We start from the raw sequence: 17,561 nt of genomic DNA on the forward strand, positions 1-17,561 counted from the left end.
TTAAATGTACTAAAGTTAGGACAGAGCTCCTGTTAGCTGGGAGTAAAGATGTGGTAGTTAGTAAGGTGGTTCCAAACAAAGGGAGGAAATGGAATCCAAGAATGGCAGCTCAGGAGGCAGAAGCAACTCTTAGACATGCAGAGATTGTGGGTAATGTGCAAATAGGTCGGGGAGGCTTGGGGCTTTGCCCAGGCAAACTGGTGTAGAGTTGAGCAGGTCCCAAGGAGAAGAGAAAGCTAGTTGTTGAGCAGGTTCGTAGACAGGAGGAAATGTTAAGGGGTGCAAAGGCAGTGGCTCAGGCTAAGCAGGGACGGTGGTTGAATTGGGAAGGTGTAGAGAAGAAAAAGCTTAGTTGGAAAGAGCTGTGGAGTATGGAGGAAAGGAGTATTACATTTTTGATAGGGGCAACATATGATGTATTGCCAACTCCCCAGAACCTAAAACTCTGAGTAAATGGAGACCCGCTATATTTGTTATGTTCAGGTACTGTAACTCTAAGGTATATTTTGTCAGGTTGTAAGGTTAGTCTGTCACAAGGCCGGTATACATGGCAATATAACAAAGTATTAAGAAGCTTAGCTGCAGGTATTGAAGATAAACGAAGGCAGGTAAATTTAGGAAGGTCTCAGGTGAAGAGAGTGGCAATTCAGTTTGTTCAAGAGGGGGAGAAAGTTAATAAGACAATAAGGAGGCAAGGCAGCTTAGAGGATGCTTGGGATTGGGAGATGCAGGTAGATTTATGAGGAAAGCTTGTTGTTCCCCAGGATATAGCCTCTACAAATCTAAGGCCTGATATAGTCCGGGAAGCAGACCCTTTCTACTTTTAAGACCCGGCTTAAAACTTTCCTTTTTGATAAAGCTTATAGTTAGGGATGGCTCAGGTGATCCTGAAACATCCCATAGTTAAGCTGCTATAGGCCAAGACTGCTGGGGGGCCTCATCTGTCACACCTTTCCTCACTTTACTCTCTTTTTCCCTTGTTTAATTTCTCAAATGATATTATGTACATGTGACATTATTGTGGTCATTAACTCGTGTTTCCCTGTTCCAACAGGTATCCTTTGAATGGTGTTACAGTGGTCCCGCCCCCCCTTTTCTGTCCTCTCAAACCCCAGCTGGTCGAGGCGGATGGCCACCCTTCCTGGTTCTGGTTCTGATGGCCACCCTTCCTGGTTCTGGTTCTGCCAGAGGTTTCTTCCTGTTCAAAGGGAGTCGTTTCTCTCCACAGTCGCCTCAGGCACGCTCAGGACGGGAGATTGGACTGAAGACAAGTTTCAGTGCAATCTGTTGGTTTCCTTAGCTAGGAAATTGTTTTTGAATTGGCTCTATATGAATGAATTGGATTATTTTATAAATAATTATAATTAAAATGAATTGAATTCCAATTGGCTTGAATTGGACTTTATTATTTAAGTGCCTTGAGATGACACTTGTTGTATTTTGAGCTATATAAATAAAAATGAATTTAATTGAAATTGAATTGATATAGTCTTGTGGTCTAGGAGTAGAATGAGTCTACTTCATAGAGCTGACTATTTAGTAATAGAAGGACTTAGTAATAGAAGTATATGAAAGGAAAAAGCTTAGGTATGTGGAGTTAGGGGCAGAAGCAGAGCAGCGAGGATGGAAAGTTAGGATATGTCCAGTGGAAGTAGGATGTAGAGGATTTGTTGCAAAGTCTGTTGTCTCATTGTTGGGGGAGCTGGGTGTAAGTGGACAGAGTGTGAGGAAAATAGTGAAGGAAGTGTCAGATGAGGCAGTAAGGTCCAGTCCAAATCCAGTGCTAGGGGCCCAGTAGGGGTAGCACTTAGGTTAAACAGACTCTTGGAAGAAGCAAGGAAGAAATCCAGGATATATCTAAGTGGGGGGTGTGGCCCATGTGAGCCTTTTGAAACCAGGCGGCCATTTCAGGTGAGTTGGCCTGTATGGCTTTGTTTTTGCTGGCATTTTTAATGACTGTAGGACTGTTTAGGTGAGTTTGTCTGCTGAATCTGCTAGTGTGTCTTGTACTGCCTCCACCTCTGTCACCCTCTTTACTTTCATTACCCCTACCTGAACCAGGGTTTGAATCCCCAACCCGCTGTGACTGGTGTGCAGTTGGTGAGAGGCTGGGGTAGCTGACAATAATGATGCTTCGGGGAAAAAAGGTGGTTGTTGTAATGTGAGGAGCAGTGATGGCCGGCATTAGGGGAGTGACTCTGGGACGCAAGTGATCACTGTCTGGCCTCCTGGAGGTGTCGTGGGCCCAACAAGACGAAACACTAATGAAAGGAGGTTCCCACCAGATGACCCCTATGATCTAACTGACCCAACTGGTCTATATAGGGATTATAGGAATTATTCATTGAGTCTAGTCCACATTTTTTAGCACATGTTTCTTGTGTTTACTTTGAATCTGAAGTTAACTTTTGAAAAATCCTAATTTTGTTGAGATTATTCTCTAGCATTTACTGTATCATAATGTCAGATCAGCCCAACTACATTGTGTGCCTTTTGCTGGTGACCATCCCTTACCTGTTGAAGTCAATTATGATATCAGCTTTCTCATTTGTGACCTCTCTGAACCTTAGAGGAGTCACTGCACTCCATACTGCAAATGCCTCCCGTAAGATGCGCTGTACTTTATCTTCACTCATTTGCCAAGGGAAACGCATGATCCTGGTGGATACAAACACAAACGCAGACATACAAAATTTGAAGTGTTTTATTAAGAGCCCAAATCTGCTACATGCTATGCTTTCAAAAACACAACCAAATAATTTTTTATTTTGTAACCTATTCTGTAACCTTCTAAAATTCTTTGAAAGGAAGAGTTGTCAAATCTTCTATTGACTTCCATCACCATCTCGTATAACATTTTCAAGTGTCAAAAATAATATAAATACTGAAATGTATACAATGGTAGAACTAGCTCCAGATACATCATTACAGAGAATACAGGTAAAGTATTCTGTATGTCTATGGTACAGCCAACTAGTTTTTACTTTACAGACTTCTATAATATAAAGAATGATACTAAAAAAGTAGACCGGGTAGTACCAATCTACTAATCTCTCTTTTATATCTAAGATTATTGAGAAAGTTGTATTTAACTAGCTCAACGACTATCTGAATGAAAGTGGAAGTCTTGATAACTTTCAATCAGGCTTCAGACGTCATCACAGCACTGAAACAGCTCTGGTCAAACGACCACCAAAGTGTTAAACGACATCAGGTTGAATACTGATTCTGGTAATGTTTCAGTCCTGGTTCTGTTTGACCTCAGCGCTGCGTTTGATATTGTAGATCACAGAATCCTGTTGCACAGGCTGGAAAACTGGGTTGGACTTTCTGGAGCGGTCCTTAACTGGTTCAGGTCCTACTTAGAAGGCCGGAGTTATTTTGTTACTATTGGCAGCTATGAATCTGAGCGAGTGGCCATGACTTGTGGAGTCCCCCAGGGGTCAATTCTTGGACCTCTTCTGTTTAACTTGTATATGCTCCCTTTGGGTCAGATATTGCAGAATTTTAACATCAATTATCACAGTTATGCAGACGATACACAACTTTATGTGTCTCTGTCACCGGACGACTGCAGCCCAGCAGACGTACTGTGTCAGTGTCTGGAGGAAGTAAACGCCTGGATGAGAGAGAATTTTCTACAATTAAATGAAGACAAAACTGAGATCATTCTGTTTGGTAGCAAAGAGAAGAGGGTCAGCGTTGGTAAATATCTTGAGACTCTGGACCTTACAATTACTGACCAAGTTGGTAACCTTGGAGTGTGGATAGACTCAGATCTGACTTTCAGCAGCCACATCAAAGCTGTCACCAAGGCAGCTTTTTACCATCTCAGAAACATCAACAGAATTAAAGGTTTCCTCTCCCAAAAAGACCAGGAGAAACTCATCCATGCATTCATCTCCAGTAGACTCCATCACTGTAATGCTCTTTTAACTGGACTTCCCAAAAAGACATCTGCAGCTCATCCAAAACGCTGCTGCGGGAGTTTTAACCCGGACTAAGAGATCTGAACACATCACACCAGCTTTAAAATCTTTACTCTGGCTTCCAGTCAGTCACAGAATAGATTTTAAAAGCCTGCTGATGGTTTACATCCCAGAACGGTTTAGGCCCAAAATACATCTGTGATATGTTCAGAGAATATAAACCCAGCAGAGCTCTTAGATCCAAGGACTCAGGTCAGCTGGTCCAGTCCAGAGTCCAGACTAAACATGGAGAAGCAGCATTTAGCTGTTATGCTGCAAACAAGTGGAACAAAGTGCCAGTGGAGATTAAACTTTCACCAAATGTAGACATTTTTAAATCCAGGTTAAAGACATTTATTTTCTCATGTGTCTATGCATGAAATCTGCACGATATCTTTGAACTTATCTGGATTGTTGCTTGTTTTTAAATTAATTTAAATGATTTTATTTGTTTCTCTTTATATTCTTTTAAGTATTTTTAATGCTTCTTCCACTCCCTGCTGCAATGCTTTTATTTTATGTAAAGCACTTTGAATTGTTTTGTACATGAAAGATGCTACAAATAAAGTTGATTTGATTTGTTTTGATACCAGTGTTGCCTGCATCTCAATTTTGGCAACACACCATGAGACACTGAGGCCTTGGGAGCAGGGGTGTCAGGGGCGGTGTTTTTCATTAAATTAAATTCTGTTTTTCTTAGGGTTTATGATTTGGTTCTGTCTTGTCCAGTGGACCAAGCTCTGCAGTATCAGTCTCCACAGCTTCTGCCCTCGGTGCTCCAGCCTCCACAGGATCAGGGTCCAGTGTACCGACTCTGGAGCATTTGTCTTCACAGCCTCCGCCCTCAGCGCTTCAGTCTCTACAGCATCAGTCTCCAGAGTCTCCACTGCCTGCTTTCTGGCCCCAGCCTTCGCTGCCTGCATTGGCGTCTTTCACTTCTGCACTTTCACTTTCACCCTACTCTAAGTACCAGAGAGGGACCCCATCGGACCTCTTTTTGATTCTGTCCTGAGCCAGTTCCACAAGGTGATGGTGGAAAAGAGAACTCCGATTTGACAGACAGGAACAAACTGGAAAAGCACAAAGATGTGTCATCTTGTCAGTAATTGCAGAGGTAGTGCCCAGGAGGAAGATATCCAACAAGCCAACAAACTTCTGGCAGACACAGCTATCATTAGCAGAATATGATGGGCAGTTCCAGTGATAGGGAGCAACATGGAAGTTGTTCAGATGAAAAAGTAGTGCCAGATTAAGCAACAGTTTGATGCAATAGTGCATTTTATAGAAATAAATCTACAATGTAGTGTAAGCTGAACCACTATCAAATTTTTGAGATTTGAGTATTTTAGACTTTTGTCCCTGCTTTCCGTAGCTGTTAGCTTGGCTCCCAAATGAGAATTGCTCCCTGCATCTCCAAACAGAAAGTGGTCTGACACCTGGAGGTAAGATACTAACTACTCATAAATATGTCACAAAACCCTACTTCAAAAAACCCAAACTATCCTTTTGAATATCTGAGAACAGGCCTAACTGATTCCCCAGTCTGATGAAGCATTGAAGGCTATCATATGCAAAGAAATGCGTAAAATAGAGGCAAGCATATTTCTGAATTGGGCTGCACAGTGGTGTGGTGGTTAACACTGTCACCTCACAGTAAGAGGGTTCCAGGTTCAATTCCCAGCTGGGGCCTTTCTGTGTGGAGTTTGCATGTTCTTCCAGTGTATGTTCAGGTACTCTGGCTTCCTCCCACGTGTGTGAGGAGGGCAGAGAATTAATTTAAAAAGTGTTTGTGAGGCTTAGGGGGACGGTAGACTGTGGGAATGATAATGGGGGCGGGTCCAGAAATTTGACAGGCAAGGCATTCTAGTGAGGAGAGAGGTGGCACAGACACTGGAAGGACCTTCCACTTCTTGCGGTGAAGTATCGCGAGACTGCCACCGTGACCCGAGCCATAAAGTTTGTAAAAGTAAACGACCCCGGAGGAGTAGAGTCATTGAGTTGGGAAAAGTCACCTGGAACTTGCCATGTCTCATTTAAACACAGAAAGTCGAACTTACAGTCAGTAAGGAAATCCTGGATGAGATGTCCTTTGAGGGAGCGAATGTTCAGGAGACCGAAGTTGACGCCGGTGTTGTCATGGCTGAGAGGAGCATTAGCTGACCGAGCCGGTGTAACAGAGTTAAAATATGCTCTTTTTGTATTAAGTGAATTCTCACAAAATATGCATTTTGGTTTTAAATTACTATTTGTTTGAAATGATTTTACATGTTGTACCGCATTCAACTGATGGACCATGGGTCCGGACGACTGCCTTCGCGTTTGTGCTTTTTGGGTGCTTGCGCCCCCCGTACCTCCAGCTAGATTTGCCCACGCTGGAGGTAAGCAGTGTTTAGTAGCGCTCCAGGTATAACTCGATATTTTATTAAATGGATGCGCTGTAATTACGAATCATTGCTTGAATATGAATGTATATAAATAGTACTAAATGATTCACTGAAAAAGTAATGTTTGAACACAATGTATAAATTAGATGCAGTATATTTCAACGGCAATCATGCCATGATGTGCAGCATGGTATGAAACGGGTCTTGATTTTGTATTTCTTTTCTCAATTCAATTTTAGTTGCAGTCAAGACGGATGCCCTGGTCTCATGCATGTTTTTGTTTTAATGAATGCAGGTACGTTGTTGTAAACTGTTTGAGGATTAATGATTGTTCTCTTTGCATTGTAAAACGTCATTATGCTTGCCGTATATTGCCTGCCATTTTGTCTGTATCACAGCCAGCTAGATTTGCCCACGCTGGAGTTGCAGTCTAGACGGATGCCCTGGTCTTATGCATGTTTTTGTTTTAATGAATGCAGGCAATAAAGATCAAGCAGCTGAACCTCTGGTGTACATCTCGTATTTAAAGGGTCTGTTACACTGGTGCCGTGACTGTTCCTGGATCGTCTGAATCTGCTTCGCAAGCGGATCGCCGAGGATGCTGCATGTTCTGGTGATTCTTTAGCATGTCCACTAGGGGTTGCCGTTTCACTGCATTCGTGGTTTAATGATACATGTATTTACAGTACCGTGCATTTGTCAGTCACTACTTCCAGTGAATTTTAGTGCTGCAATAATTTCTTAGATCACATTGCAGTCTGCATTTAACATTCATTCTATTTGATTTATTGTGGTACTTCTTATTGTTTTTTTTCCTGTTTTATTTCTGATGTTTTATTGAAAGTGTCATGGCTGAGAAACACCTATGGGCAGGGGCAGAGGTGTTCATTTTGATGGTGTGAATGCCAATACATTTACTAGTGGTTATGGGAGTGAGGGTGCAGGTGGTCTCCAAGGACATGTTAATGATGGTAGGGGCAGGGGGCATTGTGTTAGCCCGAGCTGGTCTCCTAGTGAACAGTTCTTGAGGGAGGATGCACACGCTTCTACTCCAATGAGTGATGGCATTGCCATGCAACACCTGACTGATATGGTAGGCCGACTAGGAGAGCAGATAGGCAACTCCATTGTAGCTAAGCTATTCTCTTCTGGATTTACTGACCGCACTCATGCACATGACACACCTATGACTGACAAACCAGCGACTGCAGACACTACACAACAAAACATTGCAGACCCTATACAACGAAACACAACGCCAGTAGTAGTACATGTCAAGACTGAACGTGAACCCGTAACCTTTAGGGGAAATAGTTCAGACAAATACTCAGTTCAAGAATGGATCGCCATGACTGAAGCTCACCTTAGGAAGCAGCCCTACACCACAGCTGAGAAAGCAGATGAGATACAGGGAAGGCTTATGGGAAAGGCAAGAGACGTAGTCAAAGTGGCTCTGAGGAGTGATGACACACTTAATGTAAAGCAGAACCCAGATATCATATACGATATTCTAATGCGATACTTCAGCCAGTCCTCATCATCGCTCCCTTTGCAAGATTTTTACACTAAGCTACCCAAACCAAAGGAAAACCCAGTTGATTACTGGATCAGACTAAACAAAGCAGCAGACACAGCAGATGAGGGTTTGCGTCGCCTGGGTAGGAGAATGGAAAATATAAGTGGAGAAGTGGCACAAATGTTCGCAAAGCACTGTCCTGACCCACAGCTCTCTTCCATTTTTAAATGCAAGCCTGTCAGTGAGTGGACTTCTAAGGACATTCAGCTCAGGATAGATGAGTATCAAAGAGAGGCGAATGTGTCTGCCATGTCTTACAGTGTCCCTCAGCTCAAGACTTACCCAACTGCTGTACTTGATAATGACTCTTACACTTGCCCACTTTCTGATTCTGATGAGATAGTCCCCCAGTCAGCCTGTCCACCATATTCCCATGCCACTCCCGATCCATATGCAGGTTTCACTTGTGTCCAACAGCATGTCCAGCGCCCACAGTATAACTCGCCACAGCAGGTCCAGCGCCCACAGCGTAACCCACCGCAACACATCCAACGCCCACAGCCTGTCTCACCGCAACAGATTGCGCAGCAGACTGACAGTAATGTCCTAGGCCAAATGATGAACATGCTTGAGAGAGTCCTGGCCAGGGTGTAGCCACACAGTAATGAGCGGGGTCAGAGGCGCTCCAGCTCCTTCAGTTCTCCACCATGTAAGGTTTGTGGGGCCCCTAATCATTCCACCTTGTCTCACTGCAGATCTGATAACCTCTGTTTCAAGTGTCTAGCACCTGGTCACTCAAAGCAGCACTGTCCGAACAAGGCTCCTCCCCACCTCAGCCCAGCTCCGGGAAACTAGCTGACCTGTATTCAGAGGGGGGCAGTACAGGTCAAAGCGAAACCTCCCACCCACTTGACATTAATTATGATTCAGTTTTCAATTTTGACACTCTTTCACAATCTCAGTCGACCAACATTGTTTATCAAAACACTCATACTGTGGGGGGCAGTGACAGTTTGTTCTATGTGCCCGTGAAGGTGGGGGACATTATGACTCTGGGGGAGATGCTGGATAGTGGCTCCAAGGCATGTACAGTCAGCGATACTGCTATGCATAACCTGCTTGCTGCAGGGGCAGTGTGTGAAGCAGACAGATTCTCCACCGATGTGACTCTCATTGGTGTTGGGGGCCGACGAGTGTGCCCGAAGTCGGCATTCAACATCATCATGGAAATTGACGGCTGCAAAATGACAGTGCCAACAATTGTCGTGGAAGGGCAACATGATGACTTAATCATTGGGACCAATGTGATCAAACACTTACTACGTGAGTCAAAGAAGTGTAGTGCGTACTGGACAGCAATTTCTGCCCCGTCATCCTCTAATGCTGAAACTGAACACTTTCTTTCAATGCTGGCTGGCTTACACAGATGGGGTGATGGTGAAATGCCCGACAAGATAGGGACTGTGCGTTGCAATTCGGCCACATGTCTTGAACCCGGACGTGAATACCTCTTGTGGGGGAAGCTGCCAAAATCTGTACGAGTGTCTCCTGGCAGTGCAGCAATGACAGAACCTACGTCTGCACGGTCTGCCCCCAAAGGTCTCATGGTCGCCAGAGTTGTCACAACCTTATGGGCGGATGGATGGGTTCCGTTGAAGGTGATGAATGTCTCTGAAAAGCCTCTGTTTTTGAGACGCAATGCAAAGCTCGCTGACTTGGTGCCTTGTGTTGCTTTAGAGGATTTAGACCTGGTCAGTAGTCACCAGAGTGCTTGCGATGTACCCGCCCCCCCTGTCTGTCCTGATGTGAGAGGTGCTGAGGAGAAGCTACAGCCCATTGGCCTGAGTGAGCTGGACATCAGCCAGTGTGATGCGTCATCTGAATGCAAAGACAAGCTGTCCGAAATTGTTGTTCGCTACCAGGATATCTTCTCACGCAATCATCTTGACTGCGGCAAGGCAAAGGACTTTGTTCACAGAATTCACTTGACCGATCGAAAGCCGTTCAGACTTCCTTTCAGACGTGTGCCACCAAGTCAGTACCAGAAATTACGGCAAGTCTTGAGTGAAATGGAGGAGAGAGAGATAATCCGAAAGTCAACAAGTGAATGTGCCTCGCCTTTGGTCCTTATCTGGAAGAAAAATGGTGATTTGCGTGTGTGCACTGACTTCCGGTGGCTGAACAAGAGAACTTTGAAAGACGCTCACCCTCTGCCACACCAGGCCGATTGCTTGGCAGCACTTGGCGGCAATTCACTCTTCAGTACGATGGACTTGACGTCAGGTTTCTATAACATAGCTTTACATGAGGATGACAGGAAATACTCAGCATTCACTACACCTATGGGGCTCTATGAGTACAACAGACTGCCACAGGGGCTCTGTAATAGCCCAGGGAGTTTTATGAGGATGATGACTTCCATTTTTGGTGATCAAAATTATTTGAGTCTGCTGTGCTATTTAAACGACATTTTGGTTTTTGCCCCTGATGAAAGCTCTGCACTGGAACGTCTTGAGATGGTGTTCAGCAGACTCCGTGCCCACAACTTGAAACTGGCCCCTAGAAAATGCCACTTTTTGAGAAAATCTGTCCAATTTCTAGGCCATATCGACATGGGGTCTCGACTGACCCAGACAAAGTTGAGAGCATAAGCAGTATGACTGTGGCTGACTTGATGGAGGCAGATGGTGTGACACCTTCAGAGAAATGCGTGCGTTCTTTCATGGGCATGCTGAATTTTTATCAACACTTCATCCCAGGATACTCAACCCTTGCAAAGCCGTTGTTCTCTCTGTTGGCTGGCCAGAAACAGAAGAGAGGCAAAAAGACCAAATGTGCTGTAGTGAGCCGCAAGCTGAGGTCAGATGACTGGACTGTTGATCACGATCGGGCATTTGGAAAACTCAAAAGTGCCCTAATAGATTCTGTTGTTTTGGCCCACCCAGACTTTAGTCGACCATTTTTGCTGTCTACTGACGCCTCATTGGATGGCCTCAGAGCTGTTTTGTCTCAAGTGCATGAACATGACACAGTGGCTAGGCCAATTGCGTTTGCTAGCAAGTCCTTGACTCGGTCACAGAAGAACTACCCGGCCCACCGATTAGAATTTCTGGCATTGAAATGGGCAGTAAGTGAAAAGTTCAGCCACTGGTTGAAGGGCCATGACTTTACTGTGTGGACCGACAATAACCCCCTGACACACATTATGACTAAACCCAAACTGGACTGTTGCGAGCAGCGATGGGTGTCGAAGCTGGCCTGTTACAATTTCGAGATCAAATATGTGCCAGGTCCAAGAAACACTGTTGCCGACGCCCTCAGCCGTGTCCCTTTTTGTAAAAGTGTTGGCCACAGACTGGTCAGTGAACCTCTTCAGGAACTCACTGCAGAAGCTGCTGTTTTGTCTGATACAGCTGTCCAACAGACTCTCAGAGAATCAACCGACCAGCCTGTCATGGCAGAGGAACTAGCCCATTTTGTAGCCATAAATGCCCAGTCCCTGCAACTATCACCAGTCTTTGTCCGATCGTGAAGTCGCTGCTGTTCTTCAGTCACACACTGAATGGGCCTCTGGAGCAAGGACCCGAGCAAGTCACCTTGTAAGTCACCTGCCTCAGCTCATTCCTGACACGCTGCCCAGCCTGCCTGCCTTCTCTGTCGATGACCTGAGAGGTGCTCAGTCCAATGGCAAGTCTTTGTCTCGTATTCGTTTTTATGTGGAAAGATCTCGGAGACCGTCCAGACATGAGAGAGCTCAGGAGACGAGTCAAGTCCTGAGATTGCTGAAACACTGGGAAAAGTTTGTTCTGAGTGATGACGTCCTATACAGAGTGTCCCGTGATCAGATTTCAAAAACGAAACGCTATCAGTTTGTAGTTCCTGACTGCCTGAAGGCCGAAGTTTTGAAGGGGGTGCACGAGAGCGCAGGTCATCAGGGTCAGTCCAGAACTCTGAGCATTGCCAGACAGAGATTTTTTTGGTTGCACATGGACAGAGATGTGAGAACGCATGTTCGTCATTGTCAGTGTTGCATAGTCAGCAAGGTTACTGAGCCTGCAGAAAGGGCTCCTCTTGAGAGCATTGTCACCTCCCGACCCCTACAACTAGTCTGCATTGATTTTTGGTCAGCTGAAAATTCACACAACAAATCTGTTGATGTTTTAGTCATAACTGACCATTTTACCAGATTAACCCAGGCGTTTGCCTGCCGAGACCAATCAGCCAAGCAAGTAGCCAAGGTCCTCTGGGAGAAGTATTTCTGTGAGAGGATCCACAGCGACCAAGGCCCAAGCTTTGAAAGCGAATTGATGGCAGAACTTCTATGGTTATCTGGGGTACGTAAATCCCATACTACTCCATACCACCCAATGGGAAATGGCTGTGTTGAACGTTTCAATCGAACTTTGGGCTGTATGATCAGAGCTCTTTCCCCTGAGTCAAAACTGGACTGGCCAAGACGCTTACAAACTCTCACATTCATGTACAATTGCACTGCCCATGAAACTACTGGATATGCACCCTTCTACTTGATGTTTGGGAGGGTCCCCAGTCTCCCAGTAGATATGCTGTTCGGAAACATCCTGTCTGACCCTGACGTGACCAACTTTGGCAGGTATGTCACAAAACTGTCTGAAGACCTTAGGGAGGTCATGCAAATTGCTCAAGAGCATGCAAAAAAGGAGCAGGGCAGACAGGCTAGACTGTATAACAGGACAGCGAAAGGGCCGGAAATTGGTGTTGGAGACAGAGTCCTTGTGGCTAACAAGAGAAAGAGAGGGAAGCGAAAAGTAGCTGACAGATGGGAGTCTACTATTTACACTGTGACTGAGCTGAACCCCCAAACGCACACATATAAAATACAAGACACTGTCACAGGATGTGAGCGGGTTGTCCATCGTAATCTACTGATGTTAGTTAACTTTCTTCCAGTGCAGGACATGCAACATTCTACTCAGTCCGATCTCTCACTGTCCTCTGCAGAATCCTCTGCCTCTGTCTGTTCAACAATGTCTGGTCACGCTGCGTCCGAACATTCTCAGGATAGAGTGCCTTCTCAGCCAATTGAGCCCCATTGTGCAACGGAGGATTTGCATAGCCTTGTAGGCATCTCTGGACTTGAGAATCACTCAGACATCTCGCCTGAGTCAGGGCAGAGGACCAGAGAGTGGGTCCATCACCTGAGCTCTGACCACTCCGAACAATCTGAACAGTCTGACACCTCCCACACTGACGACACTGTTGTTAGGGATGATATTTCGAATGTTAGTGATCATGACACTGCTCAGTCAGTAGTGACTAATGTCTCTGTAGTTGACACTGGACGCACTGATCAACCTGCACCACACCGCACTACACGGCTGGGTCGGGTTGTTCGACCAGTCAACCGACTTCTTCACACTATAGCTGGACAGGATGTTACTAGACATCTGCAGCGTAATGTTCAGACTATGTGCAGCTCTGTAGTTCAAGCTCTTTGGGCGTAACTTTTTAAATGTTCATTCTTGTGCAACGTCTTCTTAATGTTTCATGAGGTGCCTTTATACGAAAGGCTATCTATGTGTGCTTTTGACAGTCTTGGGTAAATGTGGAGTGTTTAAGGCGCTCTATAGCCGGTGGTTGGTTCAGAGAGCTTTGATGTTATTCTCTGTCCACTGCATCCTTAAGGGATACTTTTCGAGTCGGTCTTAACTTAATGTATGTAATCCCACGACAACTGATGAGTAACAGGTGTATTGTTGTAACTAATTGTGAGATTTTGTCCAGAATTCAGTGGGGGTGGGTGTAACAGAGTTAAAATATGCTCTTTTTGTATTAAGTGAATTCTCACAAAATATGCATTTTGGTTTTAAATTACTATTTGTTTGAAATGATTTTACATGTTGTACCGCATTCAACTGATGGACCATGGGTCTGCACGACTGCCTTTCGTGTTTGTGCTTTTTGGATGCTTGCGCCCTCCGTACCTCCAGCTAGATTTGCCCACGCTGGAGGTAAGCAGTGTTTAGTAGCGCTCCGGGTATAACTCGATATTTTATTAAATGGATGCGCTGTAATTACGAATCATTGCTTGAATATGAATGTATATAAATAGTACTAAATGATTCACTGAAAAAGTAATGTTTGAACACAATGTATAAATTAGATGCAGTATATTTCAACGGCAATCATGCCATGATATGCAGCATGGTATGAAACGGGTCTTGATTTTGTATTTCTTTTCTCAATTCAATTTTAGTTGCAGTCTAGACGGATGCCCTGGGGTCCGTTTCACGTAGCAGGTTCAACCAACTCTGAGTCTATTCCTGAACTCTGAGTTGATCTACTCTGAGATAGAAAACCCTGAGTTTTCGGTTCCAGAAACGCTGATTTGAGTGAGGTTAATCAACTCTGAGTAAGTTCACCTTGAGTTTAGCGCGTGCACCACAACTTTAAAAAGCCAGCATCAATGGAGCCCCGATTCGACGAGTCACCTTGGCAACGGGGAAGAGGAGGGGCTACGTTTTTCACCAACCTCGAATTGGAAATCTTAATGCGCTCATACGGCGAGTTTCAGTACGTTTTTAGAAATAAGTGCAACACCGTTGCAGCAGCAAAAGTGTAAGTTTAAATGTAGTCCTTTGCAATCACAATAATATTACAGGGAAACTGCTTGAATGGTAGCCCATTCATTTATTTCATTTAGGTGCAATCCCGCAGGGGAGAAGCGTTCTTGGCAGCAGTTTAAGATGAAATATAAAAACATTGTTCAAACAGGTGAGACCTCGGCATGGAGGTACCTCATTTTGATCATGTTTTACACTGTAAAGTAAATATTAAGTGGCTATTTGACTGTGCAGTTATTTTATTCCCAACATAATGCTGTTTTCACACACAGAAACTATGTCTTCTCATCTATACCATCCATCCATCCATTATCTATACACCGCTGAATCCGTCAGTCGGGTCGCGGGGGGGCTGGAGCCTATCCCAGCAGTCAATGGGCAAGAGGCGGGGTACACCCTGGACAGGCCGCCAGTCCATCACAGGGCCACATAGAGACAAACGAGACAAACAGCCATACACACTCACAGTCACTCCGAAGGACAATTTAGTCACCATCTATATCATGTTCTGTTAAATAATTAAGCCTATTTAAACTAACACAGACTTCTACTGAGCCAACAGAAAGAAGGCAGATGCCCGTAAAACGGGTGGTGCCCAGCACCGCCACCTCTAACGGGAGGGCAGTGGCTGAGGGAATCCCCGGAGGGAATCCACCCCCAAGACACGAGTGCCTTTATAAAATATAACAGGCCTATATATGTCTTTTTTAAGCCTATTCATACAAATATTTATCTGTCTTTTATGTCTTTTTTTTCTTTTGTCCCAACACATTCTGATGGTGCCGCTCAAAAAGATAATTATCTGTAAATGCAAAAATCTGTGCGCGGTCTGATAACCATCTCCAACGAATATTTATTTCTCTGCGCAATAATGCTGCACCTTCATCCACGGGGTCGTTGTCAAAAGGACATGTTCGTGAAAAAAGTTGCCTCCTACTGTGCCTAATGGACTTCTAGAAGTAGAAGAACTCGCTCTGCTGATGAATGAATGAGGAAATCAAATGGCGTGTGTGGCTGAAAGAGGGCGGAGACAGAAAGAAACTCAAGGTTTCTTGAATAAAACCTGGTCCCGACCAGGTTAGGTTCAGAGAGTCTGTTACTCCGGTAACTGACCGTGAGGTTAAGTTACCTCTCTTTGTGAAACAGGCTAGAGTTACCCCTCTTTCTCGGGGTTGAGTTACCTCCCTTTGTGAAACGGAAAACTCAGGGCTTCCCTCATTTCAGGGTTAACCTACTCAGAGTTTTCACTAAACCTGCTACGTGAAACGGACCTCTGGTCTTATGCATGTTTTTGTTTTAATGAATGCAGGTACGTTGTTGTAAACTGTTTGAGGATTAATGATTGTTCTCTTTGCATTGTAAAACGTCAGTATGCTTGCCGTATATTGCCTGCCATTTTGTCTGTATCACAGCCAGCTAGATTTGCCCACGCTGGAGTTGCAGTCTAGACGGATGCCCTGGTCTTATGCATGTTTTTGTTTTAATGAATGCAGGCAATAAAGATCAAGCAGCTGAACCTCTGGTGTACATCTCATTAACAGTCCGCCCGGTGTTTCTCAGTGCCTGTCGAGTGGAGGACCAGAGAGAGGTAATCCCCTTGGAGCTGCCAAAGTGGAACCCCACGGTGGATGTACCTCAGGCGAAGCAGGGGGACGATGTCCGGGTGGAGGTGCAGTGCTGCTGGTGGAGATCCGGACCGTTGTGAGCGGAGCCTGAGAAGCTCAGCGACCAAATACTAGAGGAGTCCTCCCATGGGTATAGAAGAGCGACAGGACAGTCCAGACCAGCAAAGACTACACAAAGACATTTATGACCAGGGCTCTAAATTAACACCCGCCAACCCGCCAAATGCGGGTGAAAGTTATTTTTGGCGTGTATTAAAAAAAAATCACTAGCCGGCTTGGCCGATGATAAATGAGGAACTTTACCATCTATTTCGCGGGACGCGAAATTATTATATACAGTCTATGCACGGGACGCACGAGCGCAGTTTCTATGGGAACGCATCCGCCGAGGCTGCCGTTCTAGGGGAGTGGGTCACTCTTGGTTTGGAAATACGATAGACGCCGGTGTTCAGTCGATTTCTCCTGCTTGTCGAGAATTGCTACTTTGTGGTTTTGCGCATGTGCCGAGCCGATTTTCTAAGTTTCGTTTTCACGCCCATAATGTTTTGCTACCCTGCGTCTGATTGTTTTCTCTTTAGGAAGACAAGCAAAGTAATAAAACACTTATCGTATTAACAAGCAGTTAGCTTAACATGCACAAATGGGGTGTCATTCACCTTTTGATTTTTGTATTTGGGACACTTCTGTCTTTATTTAGGTGACTCTGCTCCATCATTGTGAATGAATGCATTGAGAAGGGGGAGCATTATTTGACAGCGTGTTATTGGTACAAATACAGACACAAACACTAACAAAATGTGGCGATGGTTGGGACAGCCGGCCGTGAAGAGAAAAGATATGCCTGCCAGGAGGAGGATGATATTTTGAATATATTGAATCTGGCATGGTGACAGTTTGCGCACACGCCGGCCACACTTTGTGAGAAAAGGGAAAAATGGAACTGATTTAGATGGATCCGAAGACAGTTCAGAGAGCTCGGACGATGTTTAAGCATTTCACAGTATCCATAATTCCATAATTAGTCTCTGCACATAGTTTTGTGTTTAATTTTGTGCATTATCTGCACTAAAACATGATTAGAAAGTTGTTAAATATTTCCATTTTTGTAGATTCAGGGTTCACATGAATATAAATCAGTTTTAAAGTTTTTTTTTATGTACAAAAAATGTGACCCTGAATAGTAGGCTATGTGAGGGTTGAGGAGTAATGAAATGTTAGAATAAGTTTTGTATGTACATAAGTTTAATTATTGTAATTATTTTTAATTGGATATACATTCCCAATTTCACTGTAAAATGAATTTAAAGCTTTAGTTAATAAATTGATCAAATTAATTCAGTGGCTCTCATCTGTCTTTTTTGCACGGAAAAATATGTGGCTAGTGGAAATTCTGATTGGCTGGTAACTTCAGAAACTTACTAGCCACATTGGCTGGTGATCAAAAAAGTTAATTTAGAGCCCTGTTT

The 17,561-nt window shown here is 44.5% G+C and overlaps 1 protein-coding gene across 1 annotated transcript in view; it reads right to left on the reverse strand.

Annotated features, from left to right (window-relative positions):
* The window catches only part of LOC142372973 (stromelysin-3-like), a 61,504-nt gene that overhangs the window by 9,505 nt on the left and 34,438 nt on the right, over positions 1–17,561 (reverse strand). The window contains exon 3 of the mRNA XM_075456000.1: positions 2,515–2,658. Coding sequence (XP_075312115.1) covers positions 2,515–2,658 — 144 coding nt within the window. The remainder of the gene's footprint in view (positions 1–2,514; positions 2,659–17,561) is intronic.

Source organism: Odontesthes bonariensis, chromosome 22, assembly GCF_027942865.1.
Source record: "Odontesthes bonariensis isolate fOdoBon6 chromosome 22, fOdoBon6.hap1, whole genome shotgun sequence".
Taxonomy (NCBI): Eukaryota; Metazoa; Chordata; class Actinopteri; order Atheriniformes; family Atherinopsidae; genus Odontesthes; species Odontesthes bonariensis.